This window comes from Helicoverpa armigera, chromosome 14, assembly GCF_030705265.1.
Source record: "Helicoverpa armigera isolate CAAS_96S chromosome 14, ASM3070526v1, whole genome shotgun sequence".
NCBI classification, from domain to species: Eukaryota; Metazoa; Arthropoda; class Insecta; order Lepidoptera; family Noctuidae; genus Helicoverpa; species Helicoverpa armigera.
In genome coordinates this window covers 10,876,953-10,895,239 of record NC_087133.1, presented here as the reverse complement: position 1 = coordinate 10,895,239, position 18,287 = coordinate 10,876,953, and the positions used below count along the sequence as shown (strand labels likewise).

The window sequence follows — 18,287 nt, the reverse complement described above, 5'->3', positions numbered from 1 at the left end:
ACGCACCCTATGTTTGATTAATCATCCACATACACACACACACTACAAGATATAAAGCTACTTACATCAACTTTAATCCCACTGACGGGTAACACCTTAGTAGTCGGGCTCTCCAGAGGCGAGTACCGATAGAACTCCTGCGTCCCTTTGTACCACTTAACGGAGTATATACCATAGTCATGAAGCTCGTATAGACAGGCCATAGTGACGTTCCGACCTCTTTGCACGACGCGTGGTGTGATTCGTAACTCTGTGGTGCGGAGGCCTCCTGCTCCTGCGGACAAAGATTTGGTTGTATTTAGAGATGGGTTTAGTATTTATAATTTAGTCTATGCTTACAATAGTAGACTCACAATAATATTTTTAATATCGTTAAAGTTATATTAAAACATCTCATAGGTCCGCAAGTGATAAGAACTCAACCTCTTTAGTTTAGCGGTGAAACTTATTTTATGTTCAAACTTGTTTTGAAAACAACTGGTGCAACCAATGCACTAACCTACTAAACAACCTGCTTAGCTATAAAATACTCACCAAGACAAAATCACCATAAAACAAACAACAGTAATAAAACATTTTCAACCAACCAAACACCGACAGAACATTAGACTGAGCAAGCTGAAACTAAGTCAGAATTCGCAAGATCTGAACTCGGGCCAATAAACGGGGCAGCAAAACAAGAAGACTATTTCTCTACGAAACGATTTTAGCTTGCCTAATAAATAACTTCACAGCTAAAAAGCCGACAAACAAAAACACTTAGAACCGCAGCTCTATCATTAGTAAAATATCCTTATATAATGGAGCAAGGGAAATTGAGCAGAGATGCTATAATGCAGGTAGGCCAATCGCCTTCATCTAGGTCAAATACGTACGATAGGCATGACCGAAATAATCTGTAACGAGTGTACTAACAACATCTGTCAACGATTTTTGGTATTACAAAAATTGGCCGGTTCCAAAGAGGCGAATAGGGGCGGAGACAGTAACGTTCCTCGTCCCCCGCAAATCCACATTTTGGGAAGCTACTTTCTTAGGCGATTTTCCGTTATGGCATCTCCACTAGTGTTTTTATTCTCCTTGTCTTATATTCATTCTGGTTTGTTACCAGTAAGCCAATTCTCCATTGGATTTTAATTATATCTTATTATCTTAATTTTGCACCGAGACTAATATAAAATAATATATGGGCGAAGTAATTGTATTAAGGCAATTTATTCGGCCAACTGTTGGCCATTATTAGTTTGCTGATAACAAAATATGTACTTGTTGCTTGAATAATATGGTAAGTGAGGTACTTTATTATGTACTTTGTTCGTTATGAGTGGCTATTTTCTAGATTATTTTCACTTTTCAAGTATAATTAGGTACTCTGATATTCTCATATTCCATGTGGTTTATTTCGCCTTTTAAGAGAACTACTTCGCTTAGCTAGAAAAAAAAATATTACGTAAAATATAGTAAGTCCAAATCTTAATCTTACTTCATATTTCTTCGTGATCATTTCTCATAGAAAAACAGTATTCATATATCACTAATTATTAATTAGTTATTCCGCCTTACGGAAGAAGGAAAAATATGATCTCGTTTTTAATCAGCTTCCTAACGAGAAGGAATAAACAAAATAAGCATCGTGTAGGAATTCATTAACGTCTTTGCTCATAATGTTTAGATTTCCGAACGAACGTGACATTTGCTCAACAAATTAGTCCAAGTCAAAGGTCTTACGGAAGACTTGAAAATGATTTATAAATTAGTGTTTTATCCCAACAAACATTATGGCTGCAAATACAGCTTACTTTAGAACCTAAAGTGTTATGAAGGTAGAATAGTAGCTGCAATTATAGATTGAGACGACAAAAGAGTGTTAGTAATAAAATATAACACTTATAGTGACAGTGAAGCAATTATAAGAGCAATGTATGGAGGTTAAACGCGTAGAGCAGCGATTACTATCCCTACAATACAGACCAAAGCTTCTGTGTTATAGCTTTGAGCGAATTTTACGACTATAAGATCCATATAAGAAATTAACATTTACTATTAACTTCTAAAGTTCTAAGCAAGCTGCTACAAACTCTTTCGGAGCGCTGATAGTTGCTCAAAAGGAGCAATTAACGTTACTTGCTCTACAATGGTGTTCATTAACACTTTTACAACACCAAACTCCTAAAGGGATACAAAACTCCCTTGTATGATTTAGGGCTGAATAGTAGGGATATTTCTCCCTATTAATAGAACTTATAGTGTCAAGTATAGTCTCTATATTACTTAAGGTTTAATTATTGAGTTCGTTACTACTTTAGTACCTCTAATTGGTCACGTGGCGCACGAACAAAAAAATGGCGTCACAACATAGTTCCTCTCAAAAGCGTTTTAAAACTTGGAAAGTTCAAAGTAGAACCGGTGGAAATAGACGGAAAATCTTGAAAGATTATCGTAATATTTTAAACTACAACGTTGCAGATGCAAACTTATCACAAGATAACCTGAATGAAAATGGAAGCATCACTAGACGTGGTCAAGTGGGAGACTTACTTGATGAGGGTTCCGCATGTAATGGAAGTGATATCGCAACTGCAAGTTTTGATATTTCCGAAGAGGACCGATGTTATTACTCATTGAGTAGTGATGATGAGGATAATCCGAGTGAATATATTAAGAATTTTCAATTTAGTGAAAAATTGAGGGCATGGTCCATTGAGAAAAATATTACACAAACTGCTATAAAAGATTTGCTGTTAATCTTAAATGACAGATTTGGCATGATTCTACCAAAAGATCCTCGAACTCTTTTACAAACACCAAAAAATATTTTAATAAAAAAACTAGATGACGATGGCGAATATTGGCATAATGGAATTTCTGAACCTTTGAAATGTATTTTAAGGAAGTTTAGTAATTTACCCAATACAATTTACTTGAATTTTAATATTGATGGATTGCCAATCCACAACAGTTCTAAAAAAGAATTTTGGCCAATATTAGCAAACATTCATCAAGTCGACGCAAATCCTTTTGTGATTGGCGTGTATTTTGGTATCGGAAAACCAAAAAGTTTAAAACTTTATTTAGAAGATTTTGTAAATGAGACTAAATGTATTTTACAAGAAGGCATCCAAATAGAAGACAAGAAAATTTCTGTGAAAATCAGATGCTTCATCTGTGATTCTCCAGCGCGAGCTTTCATTAAAGGTTTGTACCTACATAATACGAATCGGTAAGTTTAGTCGGCAAATAATTACAGTAACAGGGCTCAAATCGGTAAGTCTATAATTGTTTATATATTTATATGAGATGTTATGTAACAATTTATTTAATGAGTCAATAAGTAATAGGTTAAATCAGTCTCTACCGGTTTCAAAAGCTTAATTCTTTGGCCGACTATTAAATGCAAATACAAAGCAATGCAAAACACAAAATATACGTTTTCTCATGTTTCAGGTGTCTGCAACTTTAATGGAATGCATGGTTGTTTGAAATGCACAACTGTGGGCGAATACTCTCACCGTTCACATACAGTGTTTTTTTCTTCGCGAAAGTTTCCTGATAGAAATAATGAAGATTTTAGAGCTAAGAAATATGGAGCTCATCACAAAGCAGATTCCCCACTATTAGAATTACCAATCGACATGGTTCAAGATATTCCTGTAGGAGATTCACTACATTTGATTGATCTAGGAATCATGAAACGGCTATTAGTGGGATGGCGTAATGGAAACTTTGGGATTTATACTACAAAATGGTGTGCAAGGGATATCACTAAAGTAAACGAATTCTTGATGAAAAGTAGAATGCCTTCCGAAATACACCGGTCAATCCGCTCACTTGATTGCCTTGCGCACTGGAAAGGATCAGAATTCAGGACTTTTTTACATTATTTGAGCATAATCGTACTTATTGATGTCCTTCATGAAGATGTGTACCAACATTTTCTAATGTTTTTCTGTGCGGCAACTATATGTTCAGTTAGTAGATATAGCACTTATTTACCAATAGCTAGAGAGCTGTTTCAAAGTTTTGTGGACCAGTTTAAATTTTTTTATGGGAGAGACTATGCGACCAGCAATGTTCACAATTTGATGCACGTAGTAGATGAAGTGGAAAAATTTGGGCCCCTGCTAACTTTTAACGCTTATCCATTCGAAAATAAATTATACACAATTAAAAATATGCTCAGGCAGGGCAATAAACCTCTGATACAGCTAGCGAAAAGAATCTCCGAGAAAAGTATGGTTGATTCTCCTAATTTACATAAAAGATCTGAGCATACTGAGCCTTTTGTATCTGAGAGTCAATATCGTACAACGCTTCATTTTAATACTTATATGTATTATCATCTAAACTTCAGGACAGATACTGCATGACGAATGACAGCGACATTGTGGAAATAAAAGAGATTAAGCAATTACATGAATCTAATGTTGTGCATATTCATGGCTATAGATTAAGGAACAAACGTGACATATTTCAACGTCCTATTAAATCATCATATTTGAATATGTTTGTAGTTGCAAAAGACACTGAAAATCGAGATGAAATTGTGATATCACCAGGAGATGTCCAGTTTAAACTTGTGTGTATTGAGCTTGAAAATTCTCTTTACTTCTTTCCTTTACTTCACACTGTGTAACATTTTGAATTAAACGCAATTAATGTATGTATTTTTTTTTATTTCTCGTGCAAAATCAACCTCTTAATCTAAACTAAAATTAAGATCAGAAATTGTTTACGTTATTAAATAACAATTACAATCATTAAATGCGAATCAGGTACTTTTTTACTGGAATAGTGACATGTAGCATAGCGTATTTATTCGTATGATTAGTTCCTGTAATAAAACATTTGCATTATAATTAAAGTAGGCACTTTTACCTCCTAAAAATATAAATGAATTAAAAATGAATTAAATTAGCATAGGGACTCTTCTTCGACTTCGATTGAATCGTCACCTGGGGCTAGTACTATGGAATCATTTTGATTCCAGGTATATGTCTGGGTTGATTTTCAACATTATTTTCAGCAGTTGCCACGAATGCTACATAATTGTTGTTTTCCGTCTCGTTTGCGTCTTGTTCAATATTTCCGGCACTATTTTCATTATTATAAGGCTCTGAGCTACTTTTATTATTTTCAATTTTGGCTCGTTTTCGTGCAGTAGATGACCTTTCTTGTTTAGCATTTTTTCTTTTGTTGGCATTCTTCAAAATGCTTTTGAAAAAAAGCTCATTTTTTTGTAATGTAAAAGTCTGGTCCCAACTGAAAATCATCTCCCAAAAAAACGAAACAACATTTTTATAGCACTTTAAACTAATTTTAACGCCATCAGAACGACTACTGCCACTCCAAGAGCACTGACACAAAAAATCACGCGAAAACATGATATCTATAAGTCTGTAGGCACAATTAATTCCTTTTCCACCGGAACAAATAACCGAAAAAGTTTGTTTCAGTTGTTTTCTAGCAGTTTTATCAGAAAGTAAATCATTGATTTTGTTCAAATCTTCAACAGTTGTAATTGGAGAGAAACTGAATCGCAAGTTCTCAACTTGGTTTTTAGACGTACCCAAGGGAACAACATCCTCTTCATTGCAATTACCGAGTTGTAATTGCATATTATCAACTTGGACAGAAATGCAAGCCATCTTGTGCATAATTTTTTTTTGATTTTCCAATATTGAATCCATCTTTTTGTCGTGGTTTTCCAATACGTCTAATATTTTCTTTAAATCACTATTTTCTTGTGATTTGTCTATAAAGTGATCTTGGTTTTCAGCAAGCACACAATAGGTATTTGGAGGTATACCCAGTATTTGGTTATCTGAAGTCAAAATGATTTGAGATGAAGACTCGCTGGACTCATTGGGTACAGAAATCACGGGTGAATTGTATTGGTTATACTGAAAAAAAAAACACAAAAGGTGGGTTGTGTATCGTAAAAAAATCTCAGTCTCTGCATTGTAAAAAAGTTTTTTTATGCAATCATCTATACTTATTACTTATAATATTATAAAGAGGAAAACTTTGTTTGTTTGCTTGTTTGGTAGTAATGAATAGGTAGGCTCAAAAACTACTGGACCGATTTTAAAAATTCTTTCACCATTCGAAAGCTATATTATCCACAAGCAACATAGGCTATATTTTATCCCGGTATGGGCAGTAGTTCCCACGGGACGCGGGTGAAACCGCGGGAAAACGGCTAGTTACTTATAAAACGTTGACCATGTTTTCATCTATAAGTATAAAGAGAAAAGAATCTATTCAGATCGCATACCTCGTAAAGCGTTTTGAAACAAAAACTCAATATCTATTTATCAAATGAAAGGATCTTGATTTCCTGAAAGTAATAATACATACCACTTGTTGTTGGTCGGATGTTGTAAATTTAGAGGAAGACGCGTTGGGCTCATTGGGTACAGAAATCATGAGTGGTTCGTATTGGTTGGTAGTCTGAAAAAAAAAGCAAAAGCACTCTTTGTATTGCAAAAAATGTCATTGCCTATTCGCAAGCAATTACGGTTGGGTTTCTGCCGGGAAATACCCAAGGTCGGGTATTTTCCTGAATAATACCCGAGCTTGTAAAATAAATTACATGACTTAAATATCTTGTGGTACTAATAACACAATTGTATAAAATGTTATTTAAAACGATTTTGTTAAAAGCCCTTACTTGATTTTTACAAAGTCGTCTGAATTCGAGTTTTATCCCATTTTATTTTCCGGGAAAATACCCGAGCTCGGGTATTTTTCGAGCAGAAACAAACGTAGTTGCAATCCGTTCATTATTTTTGGAACATCTTTTAGAAATTGAAGAAACTGACATAATTACTGACTGACCGGTCAATGCACAGCCAAAACCGAAACAGAAACACACAAAAACACCACATCACGATCGTGCAAATACGCGTGCAAAAGCTAATTTTATAACAAACTTTTTTTAAATTAAAGAAGCTTGAATTGAAAACGGAAAGTAATACATACCAATTGTTCCACAAGTGCATTCAAGTTTACTTCTTGTTTGTTGGATTTTGTCATTTTGTCATTTATTTGCTCTTCATCAGTGTCTGTTACACATAATAAATTCTCGAGTTCTCGTTCAGCGTCCTTATAAGTTGGAATATTGTTTCGTTTTACTCGGCACTTTATTTGTCGCCAATCCGGGTCTGGTAAGTAATCATCGCATTTAACAAGTTTTGAAATGTTTCTTTTAGGCCATTTTACAATGTTATTAGATTCCCATGTAGCAGGAACAATCCAGTGGCTGTATTTTCCCTTCTCTAATGTTCTTACAATTTTGAATGGCATTCTGAAATTGAAATATTATTGTTTAGTTAACAGAATTAAATTAAAAAAATACAATAACGTCTAAATCGTCTTGCACTCTTATTTATTTTAACAACCTATATGGTAAATAATGCTAATATCTACCTAGTGACACTTTTAAAACGGCGCAATCGAAGTTACCTACGTGAACAAAGGTATAGGCACTACAAAGTTTTCGCGCGGTGTCCAGCGCCAAAAACAACACTCGTCACGATGAACTTAGGTGGAGGGCAGAGACTGAATGGTAGGTATTTATTTATTAGCGCGCGGGCTCTGTGTGCGTTTTGTGTCAGCTAACCGGAACTGTCAACGTGCGTTGCCGTCACTGCGTACGGCGTCTAACTGAGTGTAGACAGCAAGTGCCCTCGCCTCTCCGCCCCACCGCTCACAAGCTCACATACCTAAGGCGCGGCCAAGTTCCGCGCGGACTATAGTCAACCGTAGGCTAGGTAGTGCTTTTGGAAAATAACTACGGATCCCCAAATTCATGCGTCCACCATTTTTAGATAATGAAGTTAATTAAAAACAGTAAAATATACGAAACGAAAACTTAATACAATGAAGGTATTTATTTTTCTAGCGTCCTAATACCAGGGTCACGACACTTAAGTCAATAGGCAAAGTTTTGTTACATATTTAGTAAAAAAATGTTTTGCTCCATGTGAATCAAAACATTTTTTTAGATAAATACGCAACAAAGTGTGGGCCCTTCAATTATTTGCTAATAATATATACACATATTCACAGTTTACTTACCTTCGCAATGAAAATTCCGCTTCAGCTTCCACTAACAACGATTTAAAATAACACTCAACTCCGCCTTTTTACCAAGCGAATTTTTTGATATATCATTCATTTAACAACGTTATACAAAAACATACCGCATTAGCCGGCTATGAAAGAAAGTAAAAAATTATATCCTTAGACGCTAAAATTTCCTATTCTAGATCTATACTGCAACTCAAGGTGTTACAATTTACCTTATTGCCACCTTCTAACCGCTCAAACAGTAAGTAAGATACATCATAGATCTACTGTGCCCCTTACGGAGTTTATATTCATACATTTGCTCCCTTTATAGCGCTCAAAGCGTCAGTAAGCAGCATGTAGCTCTACCATACCGCTTGAGGAGTCACTAGTCACTTAAATACCACTCTTACAGCGCTTTAAGTCTCAGTTAGCGCTACTGTACCTCCACAATTGCTCTACTATATCTCTTAAATTAATTCTGTAACTCCACTACATCGCCATTATGGAACCTAAGGCCATAAGAACTTGTGCCCATTCCAGGGGTATAATAGATTTATAGCTCGCTATAACTCCCATGTGATAGCACTTATTGATGACCTTAGGACCTGTTTAGCTCCTTTATATATCTGTTATAACTCTTGTATTAGCGCTTAATGTTAGTTGGGATGTTGTTGTAGCATTTTTTTTAAGTTGATTAGAATATTCAGAAATAAACGCGAATAAGTGCTTTGATTTGATTTGAAATAATTAACCCACCTCCCAATAGGGAGGAGTAGTAATTCGGATGTTATTTTGGCAGAAAAGCTTAAGTAGTTTCAATGATTGTGGACCATTTTGGACAGGTAAACAGGATATTTTACTGCTTGATTAGACCATCTATATAGGATATACCACTTATTACCTATAAAAGTAATTTATGAATCCAATTAATTTTATTAAAAGTATAAATTTTAACTGACTTATTTACAAGATTACAAATATATAAAAGAGGTATTTAGACTATAGCTCAAAAACGTAATACTGTACGTTATACTGTGTCAAAAACGTACTACAGACTTATTATTATCTGTCCATATTTTTGTTAAAAGCTGTTTATTCCGACAATATTATTTTCCCCATTCCCCAACAAAAAATTTCCCATTCTAGAACCGCCTTCCCCCGTAATTTCCCCGGTACCCCGTGATGCATTACTTCGTATTGTGGTGCATTAATCCCGTGCCGAGAATAATTGGTCTCACTGATGTGGGATGAACGAGTCTCACTCTATGCCGTGCAGTAGCCATTTCTAAAGCTTTTCCAGTATTCTTTTTTAGTTTTTTTATTTTCTGTTTTTGAAGTGGGTATTTTTATTTAATTTTTGGTTTTTGGTGGGCTCTTGGCTCTTAATAGAAATGTCGAAAAGAAGTGTACTTTACCAAAAGAAATGTATATAAGTTGGTTGATAAAAAGTTTTCTCTGTTTATCTCTAATTCTCTTCATTGAACCGAATTTTTTCACTAACAAAACATAATATTTAACTGGAAAATAAATAAACTTAACTTGTGAACAAAATGATCAAAAAACTCTTTAAAAATATAAAAAATAAACATTGAATTTCGATGCACCAGACATCACTGTCAACAGAGTCTAGATAACTCTTTTATTTAATATTGAAGAAAATGTTTCAAGCTTCGGCATTCGTACTTTCTCCTGTCTAACTTTGAATAGATATTCATTCAAAATACACGAACTAGCCAAGCGTTTGATTCAGTAGCACAATGTTTTGTTCCACGAAGCGTGTTCGAAGAATTCAACTATATTTCTTAAGATAAATAAATACTAACATCGAAGAAAGAATGTTTGAAGGATAATTTTAAAACTGTTTTATTTACAGGTAAGATCATTAACGTCATCAGCCTTCTATCGTTCCATTGCAGGGCACATGCCTGCCTCCTCTAACACGGCGACGGATTGAGCGTTCTTGCTCCATGCGGGACTTTAGACTTTATCGTCAAGTAAGAAAAATATATTTTTTGTTGTTACAATTTTGAAGAAAAACTGCAAAAAATACGTATGAAACGAGCCAAAAGTCGTGCTCGTAAAGCAACAACAATACAGCTGTGACAAGGAAAACGAAATAAAAAAAAACTCCCTATTTCAATTGAATGTTCCATAATTGGAACACACCATATAAGTTTTTTTTATAAATAAACTGAACTTAACATCAAAGATTTCCCCTCAATTACGTTACAAAGTAAACACAATAATAGTTAAACTAATTCTGGTTATAAATACACGAACAGGGTACCTTTTCTCAAAATTTATTGAGGGCAATTAGAACTCGTGTTAATTAATTTCTTTCCGTCTTTGTGTTTTCAAATTGGTTTGTATTTTTGTGTTTCTGCTTTCTCTAATTATTGTTTTTTTATTGTGTACTGCTTGTCTGTTTTTGTTTGGAAAAGAAAGAATAATTATCAAAATAATGACCCGCTGTGAGTGCAGTAGGAGGGAGTGACAGACTTTTACTGACTAAAACCCACCTTTGTTCTTTCTGGGGCCTTTTGTGTGCCAGAGCCGCAGTAACTCTATTGAATCTTGCAGCCCAAAAATCCCGCAGTCCCTCTTATTTATACCTAATGCAAAAGTTTTCAATGGGATTCTGTATGTTCTGTTGTCTGTATTTGAGGGCACCACCTCTTGCGTTAGTTAATATTTTCACTTTTATTGTTGACGGCAAAACTGTCTTCCATATTTCCTATAATCTAGCAATTAAAACAAAGACACGAACTCCCAATTGGTTGTCCATATCTTATGTGTACCAAGTATCAATATAAAGCCTGCAGTTGAACCGAGCAATATTGAGCGTCAAGTATCAAACAGGTCACACCACAATCCATTAAGTATCTTCTGGGACTAATTGATACAGCTGACAGACGTTCTATGGGCATTCGAGATCACTCTCCATTGGAATACTAGGAACGGATGACTTGGTCCAATTTGTGTCGCTATGTAATTTAATTGGTTGGTTAAAGCCTTCGAGGTGAATTGTATTTGTATTGGCCAATCAGGGATATCGAATGAATTTATGGAGTGAATTTGGATAATCTTTGACTGTACTAATATTATAAAGAGGAATTGTTGTAATTTTTAAACGGTTTTATTTAGCTCACCCAGTTTGTTTTATTTATTATTTATTCATTCTTGGGTCAAATTTAGTAATTCAAATTTCACCCTCTTCCTGTCAACCGATTAATCTGAAATTTTGTATACACCTTTAATTCCGATGACAATACAATATAGTAATATCAATAACATTGTAAATCCAATATGGCCGCCGGCACAAAATGGCGGATAACGTAGATTTTATCAATCCCATCAATATGGGTATCAAATGAAAGGGCTCAACAAGCAGAATACAATATACTATAAAAAATTGAAATCCAAGATGGCGGCTGCTACAAAATGGCGGATAACGTAGGTTTTATCAATCCCATCAATATAGATTCAAATGAAAGTACTCAACCAGTACATAGAATACAATGTACTATATAAAATTAAAATCCAAGATGGCGGCCTCTACAAAATGGCGGATAACTTAGGTTCATTTGATACCCATGTTGATGGGTCTCAACAAGTAGAATACAATTTACTATGCAAAATTGAAATCTAAGATGGCCGCCGCTACCAAATGGCTGATAACAATTTTTTATCAATTTTTTATAAACGTGGGGCCCCTGTGAAATCCTACCTATGGCAAAGCATATCTTTATACTTTGGTAGATCATGAGCTACGGCTGATTTATTGATTGTCAAAATCTCCAGTTACGATTATAGTAAGTCGATGCAATCCACACCTATTATACCTCTAGAAGAGAGTACTACAGCAATAGATAATGGGCCCCACGTTTTTATTTTAGTCTAATATGACCGGGACCACCTACGTAGGTTGACAGGTAAGTAACTATTTTTTTATTTTCTAGTTTTCAGTGCACGTAAGATAAAACCGTTTAACTTAAAAGTTTTTGTTTGTAATGGATACCTAAACTCAAAAACTAGTGGACCGATTTCTAAAAATCTTTGACTGTTTAAAAATACACTTCCCGAGTAACAAAAGGTAGGTATAATTTTATCTCAGTATGGGCAACAGTTCCCACGGGACGAGGCTGAAACCACTGGAAAAAGACTAGTGTTCAATGTCTTCATACGTAGATAGGAAGTTTATATTTGGATGATAATTCGATTGAATTTTAGATGGCAAACTAAACATGAAAATGTATCTACTCGCGAAAAAACACAAAAGTACGTTTACAGTTTCCGACGAAACTGTTTTCGCCAGGGTTTGAAAAGGGACAGCACAACAGTATCCCATACGAGTTTGTTACTGCAAAGCTTCTAGATAATTCTATTAACCTAGCTCCCTTATCTTCTAAAGCGAATTTAGCTTCAAGTCCAATGCATCACAATTAGTTTTTTTTTTCTTGTTTATCCAGATATCATAACGCGGGCATGCCCCCAAAGGATTACCAGAAACAATGAATACAGAACGGAAAATCTTTTTTTTTTTTGGTCCGCGGTAAAGGAGGTATTTTTTACGTTTATAGAGAGGGTAGAGGCGGCTTTCGGGTACTTATGTGTTATTTTGTTGCTTTTGCGTTTCTATCCAAAAAGGTTGGCTTAAAGGAATGAAAAAAGTATTTTTCCGACATTTATGTTTGTTATGGAGTTTTAGAATTGAAAACTTGACCTAGAATTATAAAAATAATCGTATATTTCATTTATGTCACTACTTATAACTCAATGATACATATTTTTTTAACAAAAAAATCTGCATTTATGATACAAATTAAAACACATCACCGTTAATCGCCCCATCCATCACATAATTATAACTAATCCACATCACTGAAAACGACCAAAAAGAATTCGAGCCAAAATTTACCAATCCAAACATCATTTTTTACTTCAAAATAAATACGCTCATAAATCCGCTACTAAGCGTTCCGAACTCGCTTTAATATCGTTGCTATAACCGTAAGTTTGTACGAATATAGACTGCTTTAGTCTTATTGGCGTCGAGAACGCACCTGCTACCGTCCAAAGAGTAATAATTCTCCATGTCTATACCGTCTGTTTTCTTCCGAGAGGGACGATGGTAGGGGCCACGGTGACAGCGATTTTCTCGAGCGATTTATTGTTTGCCTACGTGTCTCCAGATTAAATTATGTTTATGGCACGTCTGTATTAATTTACAGGAAATGTTCTTATTCTACGCTGAGTTATTGATGGGCTTGGGTGACGGCTGTGTTTTTTGGGGAAGTGACAACGTCGTGCAGTGTTTAGAGTGTTTTATATTTGATTGTGAAGAGTCGATGAAGTGATCAAAATAGTGAATAATTTTGTTTATTAAATACACTAGAAATTTTCTAGTGTATTATCAAGAAGATATCTTCTGTTATTGCATTAGTATACTCCTTTGCTCACAAGATATTTTCAAATGGTCAAGGTGTGGACTACCGCTTTAGTTTATAACTTGATTCTCAATTTGCAATATATGCGCAGATGTTTCAAGAACAGTTATTTAAGTGAATAAACTGTTTTATTGGTTTCATTCGATGTGTGATGTGTACTTGTTAATTTATTTTGTACCTTTTGCTTTTTCTTGTATTTGAGTTAAGTATCATACGTGTAATAAGTCTATATTTATTTCAGTGGAATACTGAAGTTGAACTTTGCTTTTTAAGTTTAACAAACTACCTTTCGTATATTGATTTTGTTTATGTTAAGAAATGTTAGTGCACTATGTAGTGGGTTCTTTCAGATAGTTAAATGATCTCTTCTGTGTTTAATCATAATATTATGAATTTGAAACTTTAACTTTTATAAACTGTTATTAATTTTCAAAGATTTTCATATTAGTATAAAAAGGTATAATAAATTCATTTTATATTTTAATTTTCTCCCTCATTCTGCACAAATCGATTAACAAAACCGATAAACGAAACCTTACCATTCTTTTTCACACCTTTTCATGAAGCAAATCACCCGAAAAATACATTCTATTAACTGGAATTTAATTTATAAACCAGTAGCTACACGCTTGAATAACTTCGCCTACTCCATACAATTTAGGGTAAAAGCATACTGCAGACTTTTTAGTCAGCCGACGTTTGATCGGGTGCTTGATAAGTACGAAGATGTATAGGAGTAAGCACATAAAAACGATTAGGTATTTGACCGGTAACAGATCGACTAAAAACTTTAATTGAATCCACGATAAAAAAAAAAGAATTTCGCAAATCGGTATAGGCGTCTTTGAGTAATCCGTAAACAAACATAAAGAAAGATCCCGACGAAATAAGAACCTCCTCCTTTTTTTTGAAGTCGGTTAAAAAGCCCACCATCGGGGCAACTGTCAGCCAACTCTTTAGTGTACCGTATGCTCTCAGAAGCTAAGTTAAATGTCAACACGATATCTTAATGGAGAAACGGGAATGGTGAAACGAGGCAAAAAAATAAAATAATTTATGTACCAGTAATGTGTTCGTTTGCCAAATCGAATGTGGAATATACGGGAGGGAAATTGTGGTGAAAACGCTCGATTTTATTATCGGCCAATGACCTGTGAAATAGTCATGGATATCCTTACTTTTGTAACATAAATGCTTTTAAAAGGGAATGCGAAAGTGAGTTGTTTGTACGCAAAAACTGCTAAAGCGACTGAGATGGCTTTTGGCTAAGAGATAGGTAAAACCGTGGGTACGAAAATTTTATAGTCTTGGTGTGTCCTAAGCTTTATAACATTAGTAGCCAGAGCAAATTAAATTCGCTGTCAGCTTAAAATATTATATGCAAACAAAGATTACATTCAGCAATGACAATTATAAATTGCAAGTAAATTAATTAACTCAACTTCTATATTAAGCTAATTTAATCCACAATAAACCATTAAAAGTTAAAACGCTCCCAATTTAATTAAATAACTAACCAAATAATTAAATAAAACATTCGAGTCAAATAAATTCAGAAAGCGTCCAAGATAATTACTTGGCTATTTCCCACATGTTACCCAAAGCAAGATTAAATTTAAATGAGTCTTTACCTCTTAATGATTACCGCACAGCTATTTACGTAGACTTCATAAAAAATGTAGTCCCTTGACATTTTTGGAAGAACTATTTATAGGATACTTTCAATTAGCATTTTTGGTGTTTTGTGTGAGTTTGTAATTTGTTCTTTAAGTTGTAGCGGGAACAAATTGGGGTTATTAATAGCTGTGCAAGTTCTCTGATTGCAAGCTTTTTGTCAGCTGATTGAATAGAGATAAAAATACATAAGCCCCAAAATGAAAAATGTATATCTCTACTAAGACATTGATAGAATATTTTGAACTGCCGAAAGACATTGTTATTCTTTGAGAAGAGCGTACAGAAACTAATTGAGGACTTTATGGTGTGCAGAACACAAAAATAACTACGTATGTTTCCATGAATACTCAGCAATTATATTCGCAAAATATTTGAATTCACAAAGTACTGATTTTTAGGTACTCGGACAAGTAATACTAATCATTGAAAGGGCAGGGAACTTTCGTTGCCTTTCAATTTGTTAGTAAAGTAGCGAGATGTTTGCCGTCTCTCAAGTAAGAATTGATGTTTATAAATTTTCGTCAAATTATTAGCTGTTTCTCCCAGTTTTACCCGTGTCCTCGGGAACTTCCTCCATTACCCAGATAAAATATGTCACCTGGTTGAGCAAAGTTGGACAGTAAAAATACTATCCGTACTATACACAACAAAGAATTTTTTAAATCAGTTCCTTAATTTCGGACCCTTGCGGGTGCACACACCAAAAAATGTTATTTGCAATCATCATCAGTGACCTTTTACATCTATAAAAGATGATTTAAGCTGCATCCATGTCAAGTTGCTTGGTTTTGGCACTTGCGCTGATGACTAACAAGGCACAAACGAACTGTGTTCCCGGTGACGTTGGAGGTTATTTGTAATATTAGGATGGCAATACAGTAATGGCCTTCAAATAATAATACCAGCATTACATTGGAAAGGTAACAACAATTTCAGATATTCACCGCGCCGTAAATCCTAAGTCGTACAATATTCTAAATTGTTTCATTGTCTATTCTGCAATATTGTTAATAAACATTTCGAATTCTAAATCCTTGTTTCTGAATTAATCTCTGCTTGATAAATTTTCAATGGAATCGTAATGTTCATTGCTATATTCTATTTTAATATTGAAGTGTTTTGCGTTGTTAGTGCGATTGTAGTACCTATATAAATCTATTGTGAATTTACAAAAGGTCTTAGTCAAGCACCTATATTTTGGATATCTAAAATTATGTTTGGTGCAATTGGTAGGTCAGTTGTCCCGACATTATTATTATAAGATCTAATAAGCTCAGTAATTGAGCGATATACCTAAACTAGCCTTAAAATTCCTACGTGTTAAAACCAGCAACCCATACAAACGTCTACGTCTATTCCAAAATGAAAAAAAAAGCTAGTATATCCAAACACACTTATCGTAAACAATCCAAAGCTACCTCTCAGTATAAACCCCACATAAACTGTTGTAACTAAGAATTTATTTTCATAGCTATACGAGCGAGTATAAATCTTACACACGTTTCGGCCCTAGACAGGAGCTTTCAAACGAAGCAGTACATCTGTCGAGCAATATAGAAAATGACTCGGCAGCTATTGAAATATTCCTTCAAATGGTTCAAAACGTTGCTCGGTGGAGCGTGAACGAATCGGTTGATGCGACTTCTCGATTTTACATCTCGATTCGGATTTAATCGGTTTGATGTAACGATTATTCTGTTTTGGATTGTTAGGGTATGAAAATGAATGATTATTAATGTTTCCAAAATCTATATTTATTTACAGAATTTTTTGCCATTAAATTCTTCTTATAAATAAGGATCAACCACCCAAAATGGCTTTTAGTCATAAACCGTCGTAAATGGGCTGTAAAATAGATTTTAGACTTGCTTCAAAGAGTATGACCCTACTAAAAATACTTTAGCAATACTTTAAAATTTTATCCCCAATCCAAATCAATCAAAACCAAAAAACAATCAACACAATTAACCAAAACCCATACATGCAGAAGGAAATAATTTAACATCCACACAAACGCTGTTAGATAGTGGCAACTGTTCCGACGCGCGTGACCGCAACCTGGATAACGTTGAGCGACAGGCTTTCAACGCTGATGCCTGTCTCTGGGGCTTAGGCAGAATTATTGCTAGGACAATTATAATAATTACAAAAGTAGCAAAAGATTATAACAAAACTGTTGAGGAAAAAAATATATAAAGAGAGGTGATAATGAAGGTGAATGATATGACAATAAGGACTGTTGTACATGCGAATGTGAGTTTTGTCTTTAGTATTATGTTGAAGGCTGGAATGCTTTACAAGGAAGGTGTAAAGATAGATGGCAACTTGAAGAGTATTGTCATACAGGTGTATGAAATCATATAGGACACAAATACCTGACCGCAACCTGGATAATGTTGAGCGACAGGCTTTCAACGCTGATGCCTGTCTCCGGGGGCTTAGGCAGAATTATTGTTAGGACAATTATAATAATTACAATAGTACCAAAAGATACAAGGCAAAGATAAAAAGTAGATGTTAGGAACAAATGGAACAACATGATTAATGAAGTTAATAGATAAAATTTGTATATGTTGTGATGCTAAGGATTATTGCAAATGCGAATGTCATACTACAATTTTCCTGTTTCCATTGACAAAAATACTGAATTGGTTTGAATGAAATATGATGCGGAGACAAAGGAATCGCTATTTCATATTCGAAGTCTAAACATATATTATCATAATGAGTGCGGATAGTTTAAACAAATGAATCAGAAATTCACCTAAATATTCACAGAACCCCCATAAACCATAACCATACCATAAAACCTTACAACCCAATAACATCCTTTAACCAACATTCGAAACATTCCAAGCTAAACTACTCATTACCGTTTACTATGAGCGTCCGTACGGCCGATATTGTGCCGGACAGTCTATCAAATGCCTGATTGCAATCTCGCGCACGGCCAACCAGAAACTGTTCATACCGCTCGCTATTAACTACAATGGACGGCGTGACGTCATCGGACTCCATTCGACACACATCGCTTGTCAAAGGTTATTGAGTGACCAAAAATGTTTGACGTTGTTAGTGTAAGATGAAGCT

At 34.6% G+C, this 18,287-nt stretch overlaps 3 protein-coding genes across 6 annotated transcripts in view; 1 reads left to right on the top strand and 2 right to left on the bottom strand.

Annotated features, from left to right (window-relative positions):
- Positions 1 to 18,287, bottom strand: part of LOC110375079 (uncharacterized) — a 93,992-nt gene that overhangs the window by 25,554 nt on the left and 50,151 nt on the right. For both annotated transcript variants that reach the window (XM_021333054.3, XM_021333055.3), the window contains exon 2: positions 66 to 274. In XM_021333054.3, coding sequence (XP_021188729.1) covers positions 66 to 274 — 209 coding nt within the window. The remainder of the gene's footprint in view (positions 1 to 65; positions 275 to 18,287) is intronic.
- Positions 1,770 to 4,679, top strand: LOC110377675 (uncharacterized). Its single transcript, XM_049847588.2, has 2 exons — positions 1,770 to 3,195; positions 3,445 to 4,679. Exons 1-2 carry the CDS (start codon positions 2,343 to 2,345, stop codon positions 4,365 to 4,367), a joined length of 1,776 nt encoding a protein of 591 aa, XP_049703545.2. The 5' UTR covers positions 1,770 to 2,342; the 3' UTR covers positions 4,368 to 4,679.
- On the bottom strand, positions 4,803 to 8,325 carry LOC110384383 (uncharacterized). Of its 3 annotated transcripts, none has more exons than XM_049847609.2 (4): positions 7,429 to 8,325; positions 6,982 to 7,306; positions 6,358 to 6,450; positions 4,803 to 5,900 (listed from the first exon to the last, which is right to left on the bottom strand). In XM_049847609.2, the coding sequence occupies exons 2-4, from the start codon at positions 7,303 to 7,305 to the stop codon at positions 4,965 to 4,967; spliced, it is 1,353 nt and encodes a 450-aa protein (XP_049703566.2). In that variant the 5' UTR covers position 7,306; positions 7,429 to 8,325; the 3' UTR covers positions 4,803 to 4,964. The 3 variants fall into 3 exon arrangements, with proteins under 3 accessions (XP_049703566.2, XP_049703567.2, XP_049703565.2); XM_049847610.2 differs by having other exon boundaries at positions 7,469 to 8,325; XM_049847608.2 differs by having other exon boundaries at positions 8,080 to 8,325.